This window comes from Myotis myotis, unplaced genomic scaffold (genome assembly GCF_014108235.1).
Source record: "Myotis myotis isolate mMyoMyo1 unplaced genomic scaffold, mMyoMyo1.p scaffold_m19_p_11, whole genome shotgun sequence".
In the NCBI taxonomy this organism is placed as follows: Eukaryota; Metazoa; Chordata; class Mammalia; order Chiroptera; family Vespertilionidae; genus Myotis; species Myotis myotis.
This window is the reverse complement of record NW_023416315.1, coordinates 11,264,518-11,289,343: the sequence shown is the minus strand read 5'-3', so window position 1 is coordinate 11,289,343 and position 24,826 is coordinate 11,264,518. Positions and strand designations below refer to the sequence as shown.

At 42.8% G+C, this 24,826-nt stretch overlaps 1 protein-coding gene across 1 annotated transcript; it reads left to right on the top strand.

The window, feature by feature from the left end:
* Positions 1–744: 744 nt before the first annotated feature.
* Positions 745–21,759, top strand: EPDR1 (ependymin related 1). Its single transcript, XM_036327458.1, has 3 exons — positions 745–1,317; positions 18,588–18,796; positions 20,166–21,759. The coding sequence occupies exons 1-3, from the start codon at positions 1,022–1,024 to the stop codon at positions 20,360–20,362; spliced, it is 702 nt and encodes a 233-aa protein (XP_036183351.1). The 5' UTR covers positions 745–1,021; the 3' UTR covers positions 20,363–21,759.
* The last annotated feature ends 3,067 nt before the right edge of the window (positions 21,760–24,826 follow it).

The window sequence follows — 24,826 nt, the reverse complement described above, 5'->3', positions numbered from 1 at the left end:
CCGGTCTATCCCACAGTCATCTCAAAATCAATTCTGAACGGAATTTATCTTTTCTAGCTCAGGACTATTCAAATCCCAAACCAGAACCCTCTCTGAGTCTAAATCCTTCTCCGTAGCTCCCAACTCTGTTCCACCCTCTGCGTTCCCACTATCACCACTTTACCTCTAACGCAGTGGTTCTCAACCTTCCTAATGCCCTGACCCTTTAATACAGCTCCTCATGTTGTGGTGACCCCCAATGTCATTGTTACAAATTGAACATAATTAAAGCATAGTGATTAATCATAAAACAATATGTAATTATATAAGTGTTTTTCCGATGGTCTTAGGCGACCCCTGTGAAAGGGTCGTTGGACCCTCAAGGGAGTCGCGACCCACAGGTTGCGAACCACTGCGAGTCTAACCGCATCTCTTGTCCTTCTTCCCACTTCTGCCTGCCCTGCCTCTTCTCCACAGTGACACCCGAGTGAGCTCCCTCAGGCATCAGCAAGGGACTCTTCTTTCCGCTTTTCATTTGGAGGAAAGAGATGGCAATTTTAGCCAAAGGAGCAAGGCCTGTGGGCCAACAAGCGCAGCAGTACTGCGCTCCTCACCTGGATTTTGTCCCCCAGGGTGTGTGTGTGTGTGTGGGGGGGGCTGCTGAACATTTAAATGAGCGGAGAAACATATTCCTCTGCACCGTGCCCTCCACCCTCCACTTTTTAAACTTGGATGCCCTTCAGGGTGCTAGTGGCACCGCTGCCACTGCATTTCCTGTTGGCAGCAGAGAGCGAGTGAAAAGCCAGGGCAGCGGCCTGGGCAGAAACAGCTCCTGCGCGACTCCCCCAGCCTTCCCGGGCCGGCCGGCTCCCGCTCTCCGGCATCTCCTCTCCACAGCTGCAGTGGCCGCGACAGGGACAAACAGCAACTTCGGCCAGAGGCCTCTGGGCACAGCGCGGAGAACCAGCTGCCGCCGCCCGCTGCGTAGCGCCCCCTCGGTCTCGGGCTGGCCCGGGCGGGGCGGCGAGCCTGGGGGACCGCGATGCCGGGGCGCGCTCCCCTCCGCGGGGCCGGGGGCGCCCTGGGCGCCTGGCTGCTGGGCGGCCTCTGGGTCTGGGTCTGGGGCCTGGGCGGCCTCGGGGCGGGCGCGCTGCGAGCGGAGCCCTGGGGGTCGCCGGGGACGCCGCGTCCGTGCCGGGCGCCGCAGCAGTGGGAAGGGCGCCAGGCGCTGTACCGGCAGAGCAGCGGGCGCTACGGCCGCGCCCTGCTCTCCTACGACGGGCTCAACCAGCGCGTGCGGGTGCTGGACGAGAGGAAGGCGCTGATCCCCTGCAAGCGGTACGCGGGGCGCGGGGGCGGCCGGGTCGGCTCAGGCTTCGGGGGCTGCTCGCTGGCGCCGGATTTCCAGCTGTCACGGCGCCTCCTTTCTACCAAAGAGAAACTTTGCCAGGAGCACAGATCCGGTTGGGGTTGGGTGGAGGACTGGGCCCACCGGGGGCTGCCTGCTGGAGGGCACTAAAGGAGGCCCCAGGGGCGGGGGCCAGTGAAAAGGGAGCCTGGCGGGAGCGAGATCATACTACCTGGCAGGCCCCAGGCTCTGGGAGCCCTCCTCGGCCTAGCGCCTGTCTTCTGCCCAATTTCTTCCTGGAACGATCTGCGAGGGAGGCACCCAGAACATAGATTTTTAAAGAATTAGTCTTTACCCTTTTTTTTTATAATCCCCACCTGAGAATATGTTTTTTATTGATTACTTATTTATTGTTATGATTATTTTTGAGAGAGAAGAAGGGAGAGAGAGAAACATCGATGGATCCATTGCTTCCCCTACGCACCCTGACCCAGGCTTGCACCTGCAACCTGCGTCTGTACCCTGATCCAGAATCCAACTACAACCTTTTGGGGTACAGGACGATGCTCCAGCTAACTGAGCCACCTGGCCAGGGAGAGTCTTTACATTTTAAAGGATCTGACACTACAAATAGTGTGGGGAGTTGACCGAAGAAAAACAATGCCCAGGAATTCATCACCTTGTTACAAATATTAAAATTTTGGTTTATTCCCTTACATTTTACATCCTGTGATCAAAACCCTGTATTATCTGTATGTTTTTTTATATAACATGAGGTCTTATGTGTTTTTATTTGCCATGTTATTAGTTGGCCCACTATCTATTTTTAAGGGCTGCATAATTCCATGGAAGGGCTATGGCATAATTTCTTTTAAACCGCTGGTCTATAATTCACCTTTCCATATCTGTTGTGATAAAGGACATCCCCTTTCTGAGACCTCCTTTTAGTTATGACCCCTTTAAGCCTTGGTTTCTATTTTGGGATCACCACCTGTCAATTCCAAGCCTTTCCATTTCTCTGTGTGTTCCTCTCAGGGTTATGCTAGCTTTTCTGTGTCGCATTTGCATCATCAGGAGGTGCCATGTGAATGTCCATGGGCTAAGGCTCCAGCGGGGAATACAATCTGTAGCAAATCTGGATGCCATTTCACCTAAAAGCTTTTGCTGAGTATTAGGCATCGTGGAGAAAGTATGGGATCCTTTCAAAGCAGTACATTCAGGAGTGCAAGCTAATGCATTATAAAATGTAAAATGTAAGTGCTAGAAGGCCTGGAGCGGCCGAGTCATCGTAGGGTCTGGGAATATCTGGGAGGCCTTGCGAGAACGTGAATGTTTTCGGGTAGGTCTCCAAGGACATAGTAACAATAATAGTAACAACCAGCATTTGAGCACTTGCTCCATACCAAGCGTGGTGCTGAGGACGTCACATGTATTGTACGGTTTGGTTTAAATCTCACAAGACCTTGACAGTAAAGGATTTATGGTACTTATTTTACAGATAGAGACGCTGAGGTCTAGGGAGACAAAACACCTTTCTTAAGTCACACAACTGAACTTGAGGGAGCAGGGCTGGAGTTTTACATCTGTGTTACACATTTGTTTGTTCATTTATTCACTTATTATATCTGCATTTGTGTTTGTGTGTGGGGGCACTGTGCGTAAACAGGCTTCAGGGAGGCCACAGTCTGGGGGTGGAATCACACACATAAAAAATTTCCATACAGGGAGAGGCGGGATGGTTTGCATGATGAGAGTGCCTCAGATGGGCACCTAACCCAGGTGTCCTGGAGAAGGGGAAACATGAGTGAGTCCTAAAGCCCCTGTATAAGCTGACCAGAAGAGGTGTGGAGGGAACAATGGTTCAGGGGGATGCGAGTATATTCCAGGTCCAGCTTGTGTGTCATTCTAGAGCAGACATGACTGAGTATATTCCAAGAACTGCAGGCCAATCACTGTTAGGACTGAAGCACAGAGTATGATGAGAGGTTGGGGGTCCACTGAAGGATTTTTAAACAGTGGACTGGCATGATTGGATAATATTGAGATCATTAGATGCAAGGTTGAGAATGAAGGAGAGCAAGAGTAGAAGCAAGAGCATGCCCTAGGAGAGTTTTGTAGAGGTCTAGGTGAAAGACAGGTAATGGCAACGGTGACAGTGAGAAGTGGACACAATAGGGAAGTGTTGAAGAGGTTTATTGAAGGACATGCAAATGATTAGACAGTGTGTGGCTAAGGTGGTGATGGAGAGCGAAGCGTCATTTGGCTTCTGAAGGTAACATATGATGGCATGGAATAAATGGTGATGCTGTTCACTGAGGTAGGGTTTGACCTTCTGAGCTTCTAGTTAAGGATTGATTGCTACTCTTCATGTGCACTGATGTGAAGGCTGGTACAGTAGTGGTGTATTGATGAATAGTCATGTTGGAGATGAACTGGATGGCCCAAAGCACACTGTAGAAGCAGAGAAGAGTGTGGCCCAGAGAAGGATAGGGTTTACTCTGAGATCGTGTATTAAAATTTTAAGAGATTACGCTTTAGAGTCAGACAAATCTGGGTCTGAATCCAGATTCCTAATGTGGGTTTCTGGGTAAGTTACTAAAGCTTTCTTAATCTTAGGTTCTTCATTTATAAAATGGGATTAGTAATAACGCCTAGTTTATTGGATTGTTTTGGGATTAAAAGAGTTCAAGTGTGAAAAGCACATAGTGCAGTGTCTGACACAGAGGTTGCTCAGCACATGGCCATGCTGCCCCTGTCACCACCATTATCATCACCATCCTGGTGAGTTAACCATGGCCCAGAGACTCATTGCCAGCCCTGTGAGCTCAGAAACCTGATCCCTCAGGGCACCCCGGGGCCCTTCCTTTGGGAGCTGAGTTGATTAAGCAAGTCCAAATGCTAAACTGTATATTTCAACGAGTGCTGTAGTCGGCATGGGGGCCAGGATTCTCAAATCCACAAGAATTGAGAATTCTCTCCCTGTAGGCCCAACTGCGTGGGAGCCAAATTATAATCAGGAGATTGTGAGCAAAGAGTTGGAACAAATTCATTGGATCTAATGATTGCCTGCTCTAGGCTAGGCTGTAAGCTCAATATTGAGCTTTCCATCACGAATAACACGAATAACACAAGCCAGCTCAGAGTAATCAGGCTAAGATAAAGTGGTACATTCATTTTCACTATAGACATGCTTTGTCACTGGTTCATTGCTAGTCCAGGTTCCCCCCACTCTGCACAGAGCCTTGGCGGGTCTTACTCAGGTCTGCCATAGCAACCTTTCTTCCTCTATGACTCCATGACTGACGGATATGGTCTTTATGTGTGTGTGTTGTATCTTTAGCGGAGTCACAGCCAAGTCTTGCTGGCTTGAAAGCTTTTTTGTTCTATGTGGTGATTTCTTATTTCCTGCCCTGATCCATCAAGTGCTGGTTTCACAGTTTAACTTTTAGAAGATAATTTTATTCCCCCCTCTTTCCAATTTCTTGGCAGGGTTCTATCTCACAGTCCCATCTCTGGCCCTAAGTCGGATGTAGAAAAGAATGTTTAATGCATAGATACATTTTAAAGCTTTTTAAATGTAGATTGGTTGGAAGAAACTCAGGAACTTTTTCATGTATTAGCAGTCTGGCCAAGAAACCAGATGTTATTTGAAGAAAATATGGATGGGTTGTCTCTTCATATTTATTAGTAAGTTGAGAAGTACGTTTTAGAATTGGATCAACTTCTTAAGATTTTTATTTTGCATTCAGATAGTTATGGAAAGTACTATTGACAGTTACTATTGAGTGACTAGGATTTTCCAGGCTCTCTTTACCCTGAGAGGATGGAAAAGATTAAACAACTTTACAAGCTTCAGATAAGACAAGGCTTAGCAGAGAATGGGAAATATTAGTATTTGATACTATTTTGTTAATTTTTTTTTGTCTCACAGTCTCTTCTGACTCCTTGATTAAGCTCATAAGTATTACATTTAAAGACTGAAGGAAAGCAAGATTATTTTCATAATCAGTCAACATGTTGAACTCTATGGAAGGAACAATGTAGATGCTGAATTTATTAGGTTGCCCATAACTTACTGCTCGCACTTATGAAATGGCGCCTTAGAGTGTTGCAATTGACGAAGCTACTCATGTAGAGTGAGCAGAGAAGCATTAAGAAAATATGGATTGATAAGTGAGTGATACTATCTTAGAAGACTATTCAACAACTAACCCCAAAATGGGCAGAGGACCTGAACAGACATTTCTCCATAGAGGACATACAGGTGGCCAGTAGACATATGAAAAGATGCTCAGTATCACTAATCATCAGAGAGCTGCGAAGTAAAACCACAATGATATGTCACCTCACATCTGTCTGAATGGCTATCATCAATAAATCAACAAACAACAGGTGTTGTCAAAGATGTGGAAAAAAGGAAACTCTTGTGCTCTGTTGGTGGGATTGCAAATTGGTGCAGCCACTATGGAAAACAATGAGATTCCTCAAAAAATTAAAAATAGAACTACCATATTTATCTGAAAAAATTCAAAACACCATTTTTTAAAGATATATGCACCCCTATGTTCATTGCAGCATTATTTACAATAGCCAAGATATGGAAGCAACCCAAGTGCCCATCAACAGAATAGTGAATAAAAAAGAAGTGGTGCATATATACAATGGAATATTACTCCGCTATAAAAAAGACTGAAATCTTACCATCTGCATCGACATGGATGGACCTAGAGGGCATTATGTTGAGTGAAATAAGTCAGACTGAGGAAGACAAATGCCATATGATTTCACTTACATGTGGAATCTGAAAAACAAAGTAAAACGAACAAACAAACAGAAACAAACTCATAGATACAGGGAACATTTTGATGGTTGCCAGATTGGAAGGGATTTAGGGCCTGGATGAAAAAGGAGAAGAGATTAAGAAGTGCAAATTGGTACTTACAGAATAGTCATGGGATGTAAAGTACAGCATAGGAAATACAGTCAATAATATTGTAATAACTATGTGTGGTGTCAGGTGGGTACTAGACTCATTGGGGGGATTATTTCATAAGTTACATAAATGTCTAAACACTATGCTGTACATCTGAAACTAATATATTATTGAATGTCAGCTGTAATAGAAAAATTAAAAACAAACAAACAATCAATCCTATCTGTTTGGGGATTTTTTTTGGGGGGGGGGTAAAAGATGAAAAGAAAAATAAGTATTGGCAAGTGGTTTTTATTCAAAATCTCAGCAGTCCATGTTTGCCTCAATTTTTTCAGAGCACTTTATTTCTTAGAGAACAGAATGTCATTTCTTTTTTTATTTTGTTCCTCTTCACCCAAGGATATTTTTCCAACTGTTCTTTTAGAGAGAGTGGAAGAAAGAGGGGAAGACAGAGAGAAACATCGATGTGAGAGAAATACTTTGATTGGTTGCCTCCTGCACATGCCCTGACCAGGGCCTGGGCTGGGTAGAAGCCTGCAACCAAGTCACGTGCCCTTGACTGGAATCAAACCCGGGACCCTTTGGTCCACAAGCTCTATCCATGGAACTAAACTGTCTAGGGCAGATTATCCTTTCTCTAATCTATTTTTTCCCCTCAAAAAATCACCTAGTGTAGTGAGGAGAGGATGGGCATTCATTTAGACAGTTATGGATGGCAAACCTTGCTTCTAATCTTGGCTTCACCACAACAAGGTCCTTAGCTTCTCAGAACATCACTGTTTACCATTTTTTAATTTAATTTAATGATACCTGCAATGTTGATACTAAATATTTAGGTCTCTTTTCTTAAGTTAGGTACAGATAAGTTTAAATTATACCATAAAAGCACTATTTTGTGCTTTTATGATATGAGGCTAATTTCTGTTTCTGTCATGATACAATGAATTTGAAATAGATTCTAACATTTTTCTCGGTACATATTGATTTTATTCTTGTGTATGGTGTAAGTAGGTGGTCTAGTTTCTTTCTTTCTTTTTTTTGCATGTACTGTCCAATTTTTCCAACACCATTTATTGAAGAGACTGTCTTTACTGTACGGTATGCTCTTGCCTCATTTGTCAACTATTAATTGACCATAAAGGCATGGGTATCTCTGGGCTTTCTGTTCTGTTTCATTTATCTATATGCTTGTTCTTATGCCAATTACAATGCCCTTGTACTAGTATAGTTTGATATCAAGTAGCATTGATACCTCCAACTTTGTTCTTCTTTCTCAAAATTGCTGGGGCTATTCAGGTCTTTTTGGTTCCATATACATTTTTGCAATATTTTTTCTAGACCTGTGAATTATACCATTGGTCTTTTAATAGGAATTGCATTGAATGTATAGATTGCTTTGAGTAGTATGGACATTTTAATTATGTTAATTCTTCCAATCCATGAACACAGAGTATGCTTTCACTTATTTGTATCTTCTTTAATTTTTTTCTTCAATAATTTTCTAAGTATAGGTCTTTTACCTCCTTGGTTAAATTTATTCCTAGGTACCTTATTTTTTCTTTTTGTTGCAATAATTTTATTTTCTTTTGCAACTATCTCACACTTTCAGAAAAGTTGCAATGGTAGTCCACAGCCGTCATTCCCTACCACCCCTCACCCCGCCCCCCCCCCCCCCCCGATCTATTTGAGAGTGAGTTGCCAACTTGATATCCCCACAACTCCCAAATACTTGAGTGTGCATTTGCTACCAAGAAGGACTTTTTCCCCTCCATAGCTGCAACACAACCATAAAAATAAAGAAATTAACATGGATTCATTCCTACCATTTGAAATTAAGGTCTCATTCAAGTTTTGACAGTTGTTCTTTTCATGTTCTTTATAGCAAAAGGATCCAGTTTATATTTAAGCATTGCATGTAGATATTATGTCTTTTGTTCTTTTTCTGTCTGTCAGTCTTTCTTGCACTTCAGTACTTTTGAAGATTACAGTCTAGTTTTTTTGTAAGAATGTTTTTCAGTTTGGGTTTATCTTCATAATCAGATTCAAGTTATTCACCTATGGTAGGAATATCATTCTGATGTTTACTTGGATCATTTGATTAACTTATGTTTGGAAGATTTCCTCAGTGTGAAGTGTCAGTTTTTTACTTTATAAATAGTAAGTATTTTGTAGGGAGATATTTTAAAACCATGTGCATATTCCATTTTTCATTAAACTTTCGATTTATCCATTTACTTATATCAGCATGGGCTCAAAGATTATCATTTCATTTGCTCTCATTGTTTATTTTGATGTTCAAATTGTTCCATATTTGGCTAGTGGGACCCTCTTCAAGTTGGCCTCTATGTTATTTTGATATGTCTCTCTTAGTCTTTGGGTGCTTTCAGACAAACAAGATATTCCAAGATCACCTTTACTTTCCCTGCCAGAGTCTTAGAATAAATAATCTACTTCTCAAGAAGCTCTAGTTACTTTTACTGGAGAATAATATTTGGAAGCCATGATCTCTGCTATAGTTGTGCTCATGGCTATTGAGTTGGCTGCTCCCAACCTTCTCAGTGGACAAATCAAGAAAATATAGGTTTGAACACACACACACACACACACACACACACACACACACCACTCACATAGTCACACATATATACACACTTTTACATCTACATTTATTTCTAAGTTTCCAATTCTAATTCATAGAGGTATTTATACCAATGCCTCTAATTCTAACCTACTATCATGTTGTTCATTCTAGTTTTCTCCAGTTCACTTTTGTGACTCCCTTTTCAGAGGAAACTGGCTCCCATTGTTCAGTTGCATTAGGTAACCAATTGTGCATTGCTATGATGCTTCTCTTTACATGATGTCCCCTCGCCCTGCTTGCGTGCTGCCTCCCAGGACAGACCAAACAGATGCCTACCTTGTTTGGCCCTGTCTAATGGCTCCAAATTGTTTAATGAGAGCAATATAGAGATCACATTGTGTGTGTGTTTTTTTTTTGTATATCTTTTTTAATCTCTCCGGGTAACATCATTGTAAATTCTGAGAATGTGTCTGTGTGGCTAAGGGAGGTAAATTAACATAAAGTGCTCAACAAATTTATTTGATCATAAACCTAGGTTTGCATGGATTGGGATTTCATTTTATGAAATTATGATTTTCAGAAATTCAGGAGAATGACTCTTATTATTTATTTATTTATTTATTTTAACATATTTTTATTGATTTCAGAGAGGAAAGGAAGAGAGTGAAACATCAATGATGAGAGAGAATCATTGATTGGCCGCCTTTTGCATGCCCTCACACTGGAGATTGAGCCCACAACCTGGGCATGAGACCTGATAACTCGAATCAAACCATGACCTCCTGGCTCATAGATTGAGGCTCAGCACTGAGCTATGCTAGTCAGGCAAGAGAATGGCTCCTTTAGACTTTAATTCCTCCTCTAGATCCCTAATGGCTAGAGCCAGCCTTTTCTTTCATTAGCTCAGACTGCTTGTGGCCTTTTGATCCTTGAAAAATAAACCAGGCTGACTTGAAATACTGAGCTTTTCTTCAAGAATAAGATATTCTTGGAAGCACATAAAGTTTGCTTTCAGAATCTTAATTCTATGGGTCTGTTGTTGAAATGTGACAGTGAAGAACAAGAAGTTTCAAAGAAGATAAGCCCAGGAAAGTAAAGGAACTGGCCAGTGTAAGACTAACATAAATAGAAGCCAGAGGTAGTCACCATACTGCTCTGAAAACATATTTACTTCTTTCCATTAACCTTGAACTCTTTCTTCCTGATTCTGATCTCAAAGATGATGGTCAGAGGCAAAGTGCCCAAAGATCTGAAAATATTCCACCAATTAGTGGTTTGTTTTTCCTGGAATAAATGTGATAGTCTTATATTTCCCCAATTCCAGTAAAAATCTTCTATTTCCCCCCTTTATAATTTATTTTACCCATCTTTAGAGAAAAAATGTTTTCTCTTGATTCTACTAGCTGGAACCCCATTCTCCCCTTATATTGAAAGCAAATCTTATGCTAACTTCAATTTCTTTTCTCTCATGCTCTCTTGAACCCCCTCCAATCAAACTTTCACCATCTCTACTGAAACTGCTGTGGTCAAGAGCAATGTGCTCCACATTACTAATCAACTGATATTTTATCAGTCCTTGTTTTATTGTTGACCATTTCTTCCATCTTGATATACTTTCTTCATGTGGCTTTCAGGAAACTACATTCCTACACTCTTCTAGTTTCCTCTCCACCTTATTTCTTCTCCTTCTCAGTCTCCTTTCTTTTTCCTCCTCTTCTCTCAGACCATTAATAGTAGAACACCCCAGGGCTCATCCCTTTACTTTTCTGTTTATACTTCTCTCTTGTTGATCTCATCTAGGTCATGGCTTTAAATGCCATCTTTACATGGAAAACTCCACGTGTGTATCTGAAGCTTACAGCTCTCTCCTGAACTCTACACTCATATATCCAAATGGTTAGCTGAGTTCTTCATTTGGATCTCTAGTAGTCATCTCAAACTCAACATGTCCAGAACTAATGTGTGTTCTTCAAGCAAATAAACAAACAAAAGTTCTTCCTCTTAATTTTTTTTTTATCCCAGCCTATAGCAATTCAAGTTGCTTAGGATTAATTCTTGCCACAAGTAATCCATAAGCAAATCCTATTGACTCTAATTTCAGTATAGATTCAGAATCTGAACACAACTTTACTATCATCTTGGCCAAAACCTTCATCATTCTGAGCCACACAGGCCAGGCTTTCCCTCTGGATATTGATCCATTTAACTTTCTGCTTCATTCTGAGTTATTTTTGATTATTTACATTTTCTATGAAATCTTCCATTTCTTTAAGATTCTATTTATATTTTGTACAGAATATCTTACTAACTCTTAAACAACTCTACCTTGTCTATTGATACCCCTGTTTCTTTTTCTCGAATCCATACACTCATGGATTACTGCAATGGTTTTATGGTGTATTATTCATTGATATTTTACATTGTATATCTCCTAGGTTAAGAATAATTTTTTGAAATCAAATCACACCGTTTACCCATATTTTGAAAAACTTTAAGCAGAATTGTAGTAGAGAACCCCTTGGAGGGCAACTTCCAAACTGGATTCCCCAAATTCCTTTTATGCACAAGCCTCTCCCTAGCCGTTCTCTCAGCAAACACTGTTCTCAGTGGGTCTCTTGTTCCTCAATCTCAGTTTTGGGGAATTTGCTCCAATATGGGCACTGGAAGTTTTCCAAGCACCAATGGCCTCCTTCAGAAGCAGTCTTCTTTTCTTCTTTTCTTGGTTCCTCTTTGAACTGAGAGGTCATCTGAAAAATCAGACCCCTAACAGGTTGCTACGTTACTCTCAGACCCCCCAAAGAAAGCAGCTCTTGGGACAGATGGCCTCCAAACAGAAGGCAGCTGCTTCAAGAGAACTCTTGGCAGGGAGGCCTGGAGGAAGTGGGGAGGCCGAGGCAGCAAATGTGGAGGAAGCTCAAGAGGAGGGAAACTCTAATTTCAGGAGAAATGGGACTGTGAACCAGAGGACAAATCCATCAGCTCACACTGCTGGTAGCCAAGGATGCTGGGGAGAGAATCTACCCCAGATTTAATATCCATTGAAATGCCACATCAGATTCTGTGTTCTGGTGTGGTTCATATGTTTCCTCTGGATGTGAGGGCCTTCTTTCTCTGAATTGAGCCCTCTACCTGTCCCTCTAGATTTTGGACAGTGATTCTCCTCCTTGCCCAGCTCCAGGTCTTGTCTGGCTTACACTGGGAACCCCAGAGGAGCCACTCTCATGAGGTCTCAGTTCTCCTTAGGGAGTTAGAGAATGAAGCTTGGAAATCTGCTTTTCTGATGCCAGGATACAGTTCTTATGTTATTGTTGTTGTTTTTCCTGGTAAAGGACAAGTGTTTCTTTAAGTACTGCCCAGTATATTGAAAAGAACTTAAAGTGTTTGGATGGCTTTTAGTCTTTCCTTCTTTTGTCATGCTGGTCAAACCTCTAAAAGGTCAATTTCTTCATGGGTTTTAACACAGATGAATTTTTATAATGTGTGTGCTTGTACAAACTTCTAAGTAGCTTTGTCACAAGGCTGGGGAGGGAGTGGGAGCAGGGTGAAGGGAGTCAATGGGGGAAAAAGGGGAATCTGTAATACTTTCAACAATAAAGATAAATTTTTTAAAAAGAAACATGCATTATTTTACTCTTTACTGTAATTTCTTTTATACTAATATTCTTATTTACCTGAATCCTTTGTTTTGACTCATGTTCCAGTTAGAGAACATATTCAGTTAATTTTTCTTCAGAGACTTTGAATGTCTGAGGATATCTACTTATTGCTGTCTTACATAACGATGATTTGGGGGGTATACAATTCATGAGGTAATAATAATAATCCTTTTTCTTAAAAATTTTTATGGCAGTTAGAGTGCTAGAAGTGAAGTCTGATACCAAAGTAATTTTACCTTAGTTTTAATAATTTTTTCTGCCCAAGTTTTTGTAGGTTATTTCTATTATCCTTGAACTGTATTAATTAACATCTCCAGGTTATGTCTAGCTCTAGGGAAATTTTACCTACTATTTCTAGAGGTTTAATACACTGTTTTCTTTCTTTGTTCCTTGTAGAATATCTCTCTACTTACATGTATTGGTTCTCTTACATCTGTCCCCAAAATTTCTTATCTTTTTATTAGCCTTTCATCACTTTATGCTTTCCCCCTAGTTCTGGGATAACACCTTTAAATTCTCTGCTTCTGTTTTTATTCCCCATAGCCAAATGTACGCTACACTGCCCCCTCTGCATCTTCTATTCTGATGATCATGTTTTTCATTAGGAAGCTATCCTTGTGGCCACACATTATTCCTTTTCTTTTCTTAAATACAGCAATAACCCAAGTCCCAGTGAATACAAAAAATAAGATTTGTATCTTAGGTTCATTAACTGTTAGCTGGAAGGGTGTGTGTGTGTGTTTATATTCCAACACGGAGGGAACCTATATATTGCTACTGAAAAGCATAGTGCTGGTTTTATGAACATGACTGTTCTTGTAGCCTCCCAACCTCTTTAATATCTGCTGATATGTAGTTCTAGAAATCACTGTGTACCAGGGCAACAGGGATATCTCAGTGCTAATGAGGTTGTTCCTTTTAGTGGTGGGGGGAAAAAAAGAGGTCATGTTGAACTATTGTCGCATGAGAAGTTTTTTATTATCTCCCATCAGATGAATGAATCTATGCCTACACCTTGCCAGTATTCACCCAGGTCCATTTTTGGAAAAAAAAATCTCTTCAATTTCTTGAGCACTGTTTTCCTCTTTTGAAGTAGAATCCAAGTAGAGGAGAGCCATCACCTTACAGCTTCTTAAATTCCACACATAATCACCCTTTGATTTTACTTTTCCTAGGACTGCATTCTCAAGTAATTTAATTTTCCTTTTGTTGTATGTGGTTGGCATCAGCCTGCACAATGAGTTTGTGTCTAGCACAACCATTTCAATATAGTGTTTTTCTTTTGTGTCTGGTAATTACTGTAGGGTGTAACTCAGCCTTGGTTTACGCCAGAATGGCAAGTGGCCGCAGCTCAATTCTTCCTGCTAAGCGTCAGAGAGCCGGCATGCATTACTAATCTATTACAGTGCATATTAAACAAATCCAAAGTTTGTCCAATTTCTTTCATAAAAGCCAAAGTCCTTTTGTAATCACAATAGAATATTTGTCCACTCCCTTTTCTGTGATTTAATATACCTTGGATAGCCAAGAAGTTCCACATGGCTAGAAGAATCACTCCTTCCCCCTGTGGGAGGAGGGAAGAAGCATGGTGTTGTGAGTTAGAATGAGTCTGGTTGGAGAAAGACCTTGCGTTGAATCCTGGCACAATTATTTACTCTTAAGTTATGCTCTGAGCCTTATATATTCTCTTCTTTAAAAAAGGAAAGAAGGAAGGAAGGAAGAAAGAAAGCTAATAACATGTCAGTGAGCTGAATTTTCTAGTCCTTAAGCTGTTGTTTCTTTTTTTTGGTTGTTGTTTGCTTTTTTTCCTGACAACCCTAATTCAGGACAGAAAAACAATTGGCTCTTGGCTGTAAAGGCAGTAGCTGTTCAGGGTCATTTGTGCCCAGGTCAGGCATTGGTATTTTGGGTTTTAGGACTTGCCACATTCTTGGGCCCTGCTTATTCTGGAAGAGAGACTCCCAAAGACTTGTAGATTTGTTGTAAGGAACCCAATAGGTAATACCTTGTAAAGCAGTGGTTTTTACTTATTTCATTTAAGATGCTTTCAGCTGCAGTAAATCTGACTATCAAAGGCTTAACTATGAGGATGTTTGGTTTGTACCTCAAAATTCTGGTGGTACGTGTCTTTAGGCTTGACTCAACAGCTTCATCCAGGCCACAGGTTCTTCTTCATCCGTCTACTATGCCATTCTTAGAACGTTGGCTCTTAGTTGCAAGAGCATACCGACTTGTTGCCTCATCACTTAAAAGTGGCTGCCTCCACTGCAAGCATATGTCCTGTCCCAGCTCTGCTCAAAGACACGAAATGAAGGAGGTGGAATAGGACAAAGCCTCTCCTCCTCTTCTATTTTTCTCGGAATTTTTTATAATTTAACTTTAAAAATTCAATTTATTGGGGGGTAACATTGGTTAATAACATTACGTAATGTTCAGGTGTACAATTTTTTAAAAAATATATTTTATTGATTTTTTACAGAGAGGAAGGGAGAGGGACAGAGAGTTGGAAACATCGATGAGAGAGAAACATCGATCAGCTGCAGGTCGTTAGTGTTTTAGAAAACACGGGGATGGTAGAGCATGTTTTCTAAGGAAAAGGAGTTTTCTAAGGAAAAGGAATTTTCTGGAAACAATAGAAATTGTTAATGTAGGCAGAGAATTTTATCAAAAGCAAAATGGGACACTTCACCCCCTGGGGGAGGTTGTGGTGGAGCTCGGCCTGCTGACTGGGGGCCGGACCTGGGGAGCCTGACCTCGCTCACAGCTGACACCCAGCGGCCGGCCTCTCAGAACCGGATTTACTTGGTGCCTGGCCAGCAAGGGGGAGTTTGCATGCTGTTGTTGACCCAGGGCTGGCCTGCCTGCCTTGCCCTCCAATCCATTTCAGCACCTCACCTTGCTTGACTACACCCCAGGGGTACAGTTTCTGACAACTTCCTTCGCTTCAGGGCCAGGCTTTGATCTCACCTCCCAGAATCTAGTTTCTGTTGAAGTTGGTCAGTTCTTCGGGTCTACAGTTATTATCCGCACAGCCTCCCAGGCCGGTGACTCATTTCAACCTTGGCTGACCTCTGCTTTTGACCTTCTGGCTCTGTCAGGTCCCAGGCCCTGTATCCTATTTGCCATGGAGAATCTGACAACTGAACTCTGCACGTGTTCACAGAAACATACAAGCCACTACAGCATCAGGAAAATCCCAAAACTTCGTGCAGAGCAGTACTCTCCTGTATAGGCACATGGTATTTGGCAAAGCAAATGGTTACAGTTCTATTTTTTCTCATCATATGATTATTTTCTGTTTTACTTAAGGGACTGTTGACATAACTCAATATCACACTATGCACTCGTTTAAAAATATATATATTTTTTGGAAAACAAAAGAACAGAGAACACCATAATAAACACCTGTGTTCAGACCACCCAGAAGGAACAAATGTGAACATTCTGTAATGATTGTTTTAAGCCTAGAATTCTCATTTTAAAAACAAATTGTGCTTTTTGGTATAGGCAGAGCCGACCTTAGGAAAACAGTGAAGCTGGCTCTTCTTCTCCCGCTGTCTCCTTCCCTTCCCTGGCAGGTGCCTGACCAGCCGTTGGTGGCCCTTGGTTCTGCAGCGGGCTGTGCTGTGCCCCTCTCAGACAGCTGTGCTGGCAGCTGTTACCTGGGACTCTAGATGGAACAGTGGAGCCCTCCACTATATTAGAAATGAGATTCCAGCAGAAAAAGGGAAGTTTACTAGAACAAAGGCAACTTATCATAACTTTCCAGGCACTGGGCCTCAGAAAAGAAATGCACATGGGAACTGATCAGCTCTGGGAATCCCAGCTTGCTCATGCTTCTCTCTGTTCATGCTTCGCTCTTGTTCAGTCCACATGTTGTGCCATAGGCTCCTATGACTTCTGTGTTTACATATGACAGATCCAGAGATGGCAGAACTTCTGTTACAATTCCACATGTCTGAGGGAGCGAAGCAGATTGTCCTGCCTACGTCAGATGCCCACCTCTGGTTCAGCAAGCTTCCCTACCACGTTAACAAACGGACTGTGCTCTGACATTGATGCTGTTTTTGCATTCCTTCCATGAACGTTTTGACCCTCATGCACCAGGGACCTTATGAGAAAACTGTGGCATGAGAAAACAGTGACAATCTAACCCCAAAGGGCTTATAGTTTGATGTGAATCCTGTGTGCATATAAGAGGCTGACTCCATTTTTTTAGCAGTATGGCATAAAACGAACAGTTCCTTTTCTGTCTCCATGCACTCGCATTCCTAAAGGTCTGTGCTGGAGCTTGACTCTTGTAAGCCATTTCAAATGTTTTGTGTAATAAGCAGGTTAGATATGTCTAAATATGTCAAATGAGGTCATGTATATATTTCTATACCAGCTCATAGAAAACAGAAGCATAATCCTAACAGTAACACTGTTCTAACCACATAGACAGTGATCATTTGTAATACCCTTTCCTGAAGAAAATGATGTGTAAGCTCAGACTTGAGATGGCGAACAGGCATCCCCCACGGGGACTGTGGAGGAGGGCGAGTCTCACACCACAGATCAGCTGTGCTAACTATCCTTATTTGCTCAGGAAAAGCCACTTCTCTAGGCTCTTCTGCCCTCAGGTGCTACAAATGTCACTTTTTGAGGTCAGGGCTGCAATCTCGCTCTCCGTCAACCCGCAGCATGGCCTGAGTTTTGGATTGGCAAACGCATAAAAACTCAGTGGGCATATGATTTCACTTATATGTGGAATCGAAAAGGCAAAATAAATAAACAAACAGAACAGAAACAGACTCATAGATACAGAGAACATTTTAGTGGTTGCCAGATGGGAGGTGGGTTGGAGGGATGGGTGGAAAGGGTGAAGGGATTAAGAAGTACAAATTGGTTTTTACAGAATAGTCATGGAGATGTAAAGTAGAGCAAAGGGAAAATAGTCAATACTATTCTAGCTATGTATGGTGTCAGATGGGTACAAGGTTTACTAGGGTGATCACTTAGTAAGTCATATAATGTCTGATCATGGGGTTGTACATCCAAAACTAACAGAATATTGTATGTCAACTGTAATTGAAAAATATATATATTTAAAGTAAAAAAACAAACAAAAGAAACTCAGTGGGCTCCATCCAAGATTTCTAGCTTTAAGAATGACACAGGGCCCTGGCTGTGTGGCTGAGCATCCTCCCATACACCAAATGGTGCAGGGTTCGATTCCCTCTCAGGGCACATACCTAGATGGTAGGTTTGCTCCCTAGTGGGGGCACATAAGGGAAGCAGCTGATAGATGCTTCTCAAATCAAGGTTTCTCTCTTTCTCTCTCTGTCCCTTCCTCTCTCACTAAAAATTAATAAAACATATCTTCTGGTGAGGATTTTTTTTAAAAAAAGGAATGGCACAGGATGGTTGACAACACAGCGTGTAAGGTGATCATGGGGTGGTCTGCTGACTCCAGGCATAGCCTGGGTATAGGTGTGCACCTGGGTGTGAGAGATGAGGCAGAGAGCCTGCAGACAAACTGCATGGGAAGCCATTCGCTCTGAGTCCCCCTCAGCTTTTGTCCTTATTCATCTCAGCCTCCTCCCAGTATTCAAGGGGCACCCATTCTCACCAAAGCCCTTTACTCATGACTGACAGTCAAGACAATGGGGCTGAGGTGCCTGGTCCGTCCTCAGCAGGTTCTTGTCATTCTATATTCAGTATCTGTAATTCCTTGACTTAGTGCTGTAAGGAGAGCTCAGCCAAGCCAACGGTCAAACCCTCCTGTTGACCCTGTGTCTAAAAGATAGGTCACAGATATCTGTTCATCAGACTCAGGTCTTTCTCATGTTTGTATCCTAAGCACAGAGTCTGGCATATGGTGCTTGATAAGTAATTGTCCAGTGAATATTCCATTTTGAGCTCAGAACTTTATTTTATATTCAGATTGTATGTCTAGTGTTTATAAATAAGTAAATGATTGCCTACAAGCAAAACTATTTTCTGTTTTAAGAGTAATTTATATCAAAGTCTTTTGGTCCATGTGCTGATAAAAAGCCATGATGATTGTCACTTAAAGTGCTGAAATTTCTCTTTTACTCTGTCTTTCAGGTTATTTGAATATATTTTGCTCTATAAAGATGGAGTGATGTTTCAGATTGAACAAGCCACCAAGCTGTGTTCCAAGATCACCCTGACAGATTCCTGGGACCCTCTTGACATTCCTCAGAACGCCACCTTTGAGGACCAGTACTCCATAGGGGGACCCCAGGAGCAGATCATCGTTCAGGAGTGGTCCGACAGGCAGTCAGCCAGATCGTGTAAGGGGTCAGAAAAATATGGGCAGGTTGCATCTCAGAGAGCATCATGGGGAATATGTTTAAGCCCACTAGGGAAGGTAGCTGTTAGGGAGATTTAAGAGCGTTATCAGATTGTGTACTCTCCCCCGCGGCCCCCCATTGAAGTGTCCACATGTACTCTGCTAGTTGCGTAGCACCAAGCTATAAGCATCATACTTGAAACACCTCAGCCTTCTACCCCCACCTGTACCTTTCTGCCACATGACCTCTCATGGACTTAGCCTTGACCCTGACATTGGATGTTCCCCCACCCCACCTCCGCAGACCGGTGACATGGAAGGTGTTTGTCTATGTTACAGATTAGAGTTGGATGCCTCCTTTTCCTTCCCCCATATCACTTCCTAAAGTCTTTACTGCCATTACTTTTAGTGTCCGCTTTTAGACAAAGACATGAAGCTCTTCTCTGTTCCTCTGTCAACATGGTTAGCCCAAGACTGTGTCAGAAACACAGGCCTTTATGCTATGAACAACAGTATGGCAGTTTGCAAAAACAATAAGCATAGAATTACCATATGACCCAAAAATTCCACTTCTGATCACATACCCCAAAGAATTGAAAGAAATGACTCAGACATTGGAACATTGATGTTTATAGCAGAATTATTCATAATTGTCAGAAGGTGGAAACAAACCCAAGTGCCAATCAGCAGATGAACGGATAAAGAAACTGTGGTGTATTCATATAATGGAATATTACTCAGCCTTAAAAAAGAAGGAAATGCTGACACATACTAAACATGGGTGAACATTATGCTAAATGAAATAAGCAGTCACTAAAGGACAAATACTGTATAATTCCCTTGATATAAGGTGTCAAGTAGTCAGGTTCATGGAGGCAGGAAGAAAATGGTAGTTGCCAGCGCCGAGGGGGAGGGGGAATGGGGAGTTAGCATTTAATGGGCATAGAGTTTCAATTGGAAAGATGAACAGGTACTAGAGCAGCGGTTCTCAACCTGTGGGTCGCGACCCTTTGGGGGTCGAACAACCCTTTCCCAGGGGTCACCTAAACACATCCTGCATCAGATATTTACATTACGATTCATAACAGTAGCAACATTACAGTTATGAAGTAGCAACAAAAATAATGTTATGGTTGGGGGTCACCACAACATGAGGTATTAAAGGGCCACGGCATTAGGAAGGTTGGGAACCACTGTACTAGAGAGAGTGGTGGTGATGGGCACACAACAATGTGAATGTACTCAATGCCACAGAACTGCACTTAAAAATGGTTAAGATGGTAAATTTTATGTATAATTTACTGCAACAAAAAAATGCAAGCATTTTGCCTGCCTTCTACATTAAAAGTCAACTTTCCTTCCTCTTATAGATGAAACTTGGATTGGCATTTATACAGCCAAGGATTGTTATCCGGTCCAGGAAACCTTCACCCAAAATTACAGTGTGATATTGTCCACGCGGTTTTTCGACATTACGCTGGGTATTAAAGACCCCTCCGTGTTTGTTCCCCCGAGCACGTGCCAGACGGCCCAGCTGGAGAGGATGAGCGAGGACTGCTCCTGGTAGGCCTGTGGACGCACGAGTGACGGCATCGGACACCGGCGGCCTTCGCTCAAAACCTATTTGAGCTTGAGAGATGAGAATCTACTTTGGAGAAAGACATTGATGTGGGGTTTTTTGTTTTGTTTTTTTGTACACATGATGTTGGCTAGGACGGAGACGATGTGGTAATGTGAGCTGAAGAGAGGAACGCGGGGACTTTGTGTAGCCGACCTGGGTGCTGTGCCTTCTGCATGTGCCCGTGTCTATGCAGTGCAATGGCTTACGTGGGGCTGGAGATCAGTAGGGGCAGTTTGCCTCGGCAGCGAACGCTTTATTATTGACTGAGAATCACCAGATTCCTGGCACGTGGTGATAATACAAAGCAGAACAATTTTGTTCCGTTTATTATTAATATTTAAGTTCCCCACAGATAGTGTCTCCTTTATGCCTCCACTGGGAAGGGGACTGCTCCCCCTTCCCCACCCCATGCTCCTTAGGCTACTGAAAAAATAACCCCTCAAAGTCCCTTCCGGACTTAAGGGTTCATGGCATGAATCAGTTAATATAAATATTCTGGAAAGAAATGAAAGGCTATAATACAAAGTAATTGTTCCTCTAAAGAGACATTTTGAACACGAGAGTTTGAAAACCCTAATGTCTACCCCTGGTGAGCATGAGCCACTATGCTTCCTTTTTTCTATGCAAGAGTATTGATACTTGTGCGGAATCATCAGAGACTGTCAGGAGACCTCCAGAGACAGGTAGTATTCTAAAAATAGCCCTGAACTGGGAGTCCCGAGACTATTGTCTCCAAAATCCAGGACTAGAGTTCCCTTGTACTCTGATTCCTTTGATTAACAAAATGCACTATGCTTTCCCTCACTTTGGCCTTCCTGGGACACAACCTCTTTGTCTACCCGACTTCTGCTCATCCCTCATAGGTCAGCTCGCACAAGACCTTCAGAGAACTGCCCCCACGCCTGGATAGGGTGCACCTTGCAGCTAAAGCATGCAGTTCTCACAGTGCTTATTTAGGCTGAGTGTTAACGCCCTGCTGACCGGACACTGTCACACACAAGCGTGGCTAGGAGCTCCTACAGTATGGGTACCGTGTTCTGTTAGCTTTATATGCCCAGCAGCAAGGAAGTGCCTGGCACATGGTGAATGCCCTAAAAATTTGTAGCGTGGAGAATGCCAGCCTCTCTAATGTTTAGTTTCCTCATCTGTTAATGGGGTTGGATTTGCTGATCTCTTGGGAGCCTCCCAGTAATAGAATGTATTATTCTAGATTATTCTTTCATTGTGTTGCTTCTGCTCATCTGTTTATCTATTACCAGGAGAAATGTGTGACACCTATATTATGCTGAAACAATCTGTATTACTCACTGTGTCTATTATTTCAATAAACAAATTTAATTGCATTTCAGAGTATTCTTTGACATATTTGCTTTGGTAACAAATATTAGTTATCTTGGTTATAAGGGAGTTAAAACTCTTCTCAATTGAATAAAGTTCTTCATGTGATCTAAATGGAATTCCTTCTCCTCTCTCAAAGCTTGCTCTTCTGCTTAAAGTCCAATTGCCTGGGTCAGAAGTATTGGAGTCACTCTGGACCCGTTTTTCTCCTTCAGTCCTCACAGGCCACCAGTGTCCCAAGTCCTATCAGACTAGTTCTTAGAGCTGCAGTCTCTTGTCCATCCCCTGAGCTACCATTCAGGTCCATGCTCTTAGCACCACTAGCTTTACAAGACCTTCATACCCCTGGTCCTTTCCTTCGTCTTTTCTTCTAGAAGCCCTCGTCTGCTCATTCAGGCAGTCAGAAGCCAATATGAGAACCCTGTTCGCTCCCTGGCACATGCTGGTTGGAAGAGCCACAGGGCAGAGTGAAGCCCAGCCAAGCCACGCACAGATGGGGACTTTCCCAGTGACTTCAGGGTGGGCCGGTCTGATAAAGCCGGTGACAGTTTGCCCCCTTCTTATCTCTGCACCCACAGGATGGCCTGCTGCTCTCCACAGGGCTCATTCCCCTTCGGGGTGGATCTTTGCTGTGCCCCCCCCAATCTGCACTCCTACTCAAAGGAGAAAGGAACTTCTTTTATTTTATTCAGGGACATACTTTTTTTCAGTAGTTAAGCCATTTCACAGAAATGGGTGAAAAGCCCGCCTTCCAGAGGGATTTTACATCTGGTAGGACCTCAGTACGCACCTGCTGGTGCCCTGCTCCTGTGGTTCTCACGGTCTCCAAGTAAAGTGGAGTCTCCGTAGCATGGTGTCCCGATTCCTTTCCCAGCCTCAGCCCTTGGCACCGCTCTCTCTTTCCCAATAACCACAGAGCCTGAGGAGTGAGGCCTGGTGGCAGGAGGGTTTCCTTAGTCGCCAGTCTTACGTAAACCTCTCTAGTGGACATTATCGTCAGAAAGAAGAAGGGCTCTTCAATATTAATAAAGAAGAACATCCTGTGTCTCACTTACCTGCAGCCATGGTATTCCAGACAATGGGCCAGAATATGGGTGCCATTTTGCGCCTACCCTGCCTCGTGTATCTCTGAGCTTTTATGCTACGAAAGAACAACTCCCACTTCTCCTAAAGCAAATTGCCAAGATCCCTGCAAGCACTGGGGTATTTATTATCTTCCACCTTCCACCCTGCAGGCCCAGCCCTGGGACAGAGCTGTCCTACCTTCTCTCCCACTGACCCAGTGGGGCCTTTCTGCCCCAATTTGCCCTATTATCAGGGTTACTTTCTTAGAAGAAGCTTTGCTAAGTGAGAGTGATCTGCAGATGGTTGCTACCTGTGCTGGGGTTGGAGGTGCTTGGCATAGGCCAAGCTGCAAACTGAAGCAGGCTCCCACTAGTGGTAGGCCTTGGGCCACTTAAAAAGAGGTGCAGGGTACGCCAAGGTCAGTTGGTTTTTCTTTGAAAGAGTTTAGGAAAGTCTACATAATGGGCCTAGAGAGGATGTTTGTATGGAAAAGTCACTAGAAATGGCTTGGGTGGGTCCCAAAAGTTGGGTGGGGTCTCAGGGAATCACCAGGGTAGGGCTAAAACAGTGTTAGCCAGGTTCCTGGAGACTCAGAAATGGTTCCAGTCTGCTGGCTCTGTGTGGGGAGGGCTCGGCAAAGGATCAATGGCCTCTGCCAGCACTTCTGTCTGGGAGAAAGTTGCCCCCCTCAGCTCTCACTCCAAAACCAGACAATTCAGCTCCTCCTTGTATGTCCCTGGTGACTTTTGAGCTGCTGCCCCAGGGCTGGAGCTCAAAGCAAATGAGTTGAAGTATGTCCATGCCCACCAGGCCTTTAAGAAAAATACCTGGGACTCCAGCAACCCTCCATCTCACTCAACCACAATCCCTGCTGGTTTTTACAGCCAGGATTATGGGGACTTCTCTTCCTGGCACTGGGACCTGCGCTGGGGACCTGGATATCCCTCCTGATTCTTATCCACCTTACATGGGTGGATAAGTAAGCATCTGATTTTTGGAGGGTGGTATGGGGCACAAAAGTGTGAGTTAAAAAAATTAAATCATGCCCAGCCAGCGTGGCTCAGTGGTGGGCGTTGGCCTGTGAGCCAGGAGGTCAGGGTGCATGTCCGGGTTGCGGGCTTAGCAGCCGATCGGTGGTTCTCTCTAATCATTGATGTTTCTCTCTCCTCTTCTCCCTTCCTCTCTTAAGTCAATAAAAATATATGTTTTTAAATTAAATTATGATGGAATGTTTTCAATCATGCTTCAGCCAGTGTATGAGAAATAATTCAGTATCATCATAATTTCCCAGCAATCCTCCCACAGTCACTTATTACTTTCAATGTAAGATCAGTTCATGTTTCCCAACTACACTTTACTGTCCTCAAGAGCAAGACCCCATCTTCAACTTTTCTGGAAATCCTCATAGTTATTTGCACAATGATCAATATAAATTTGCTAATTGAACTGAATTCATAGACCACCAAACTCTGAGAAAAAGAGCCTATGGAAAGTTCTGGGCCTATAACCACAGCTACAACTTTGGATTCAGACTTTGCCCATTAAGGAATGTCACTAAACCCCTGTCTTTCCGTTATCCTACTTGTAGCTGAGGATAAGCTGGATAAACTTTGAGGTTGAAGATTTTAATGACGGCAAGCCTCCTCTAAAATTCTCTGGATGGGTTCTACTGGAGGATGCCAGTAATAATGGCAGATAATCATGGGACAAAGATGGTATTATCCAGTTCATCCAGGTCCTTAATGAAGTTGTGGGGAAACCGGAGGGGGTGTGAGAGACGTAAATAAAGGAATTAGCTCTTCCTGGAAAACCATTTTTAAAAACCAACATTTCTCATGTATCTGCTCTAGAGGTTCCTTCCTTCCTTCCTTCCTCCTTCCTTCCTTCCTTCCTTCCTTCCTTCCTTCCTTCCTTCTTTCCTTCTTTCTTTCCTTCCTTCCTTTCTTTCTTTCTTTCTTTCTTTCTTTCTTTCTTTCTTTCTTCCTTCCTTCCTTCCTTCCTTCCTTC

Excerpts from the sequence above, each read along its gene's own strand:
- EPDR1 (XM_036327458.1), top strand. The coding sequence starts at position 1,022 with ATGCCGGGGCGCGCTCCCCTCCGCGGGGCCGGGGGCGCCCTGGGCGCC. Across the intron at positions 1,318-18,587 it reads GCGCTGATCCCCTGCAAGCG|GTTATTTGAATATATTTTGC; the intron begins GTACGCGGGGCG and ends TCTGTCTTTCAG. Across the intron at positions 18,797-20,165 it reads CAGGCAGTCAGCCAGATCGT|ATGAAACTTGGATTGGCATT; the intron begins GTAAGGGGTCAG and ends TTCCTCTTATAG.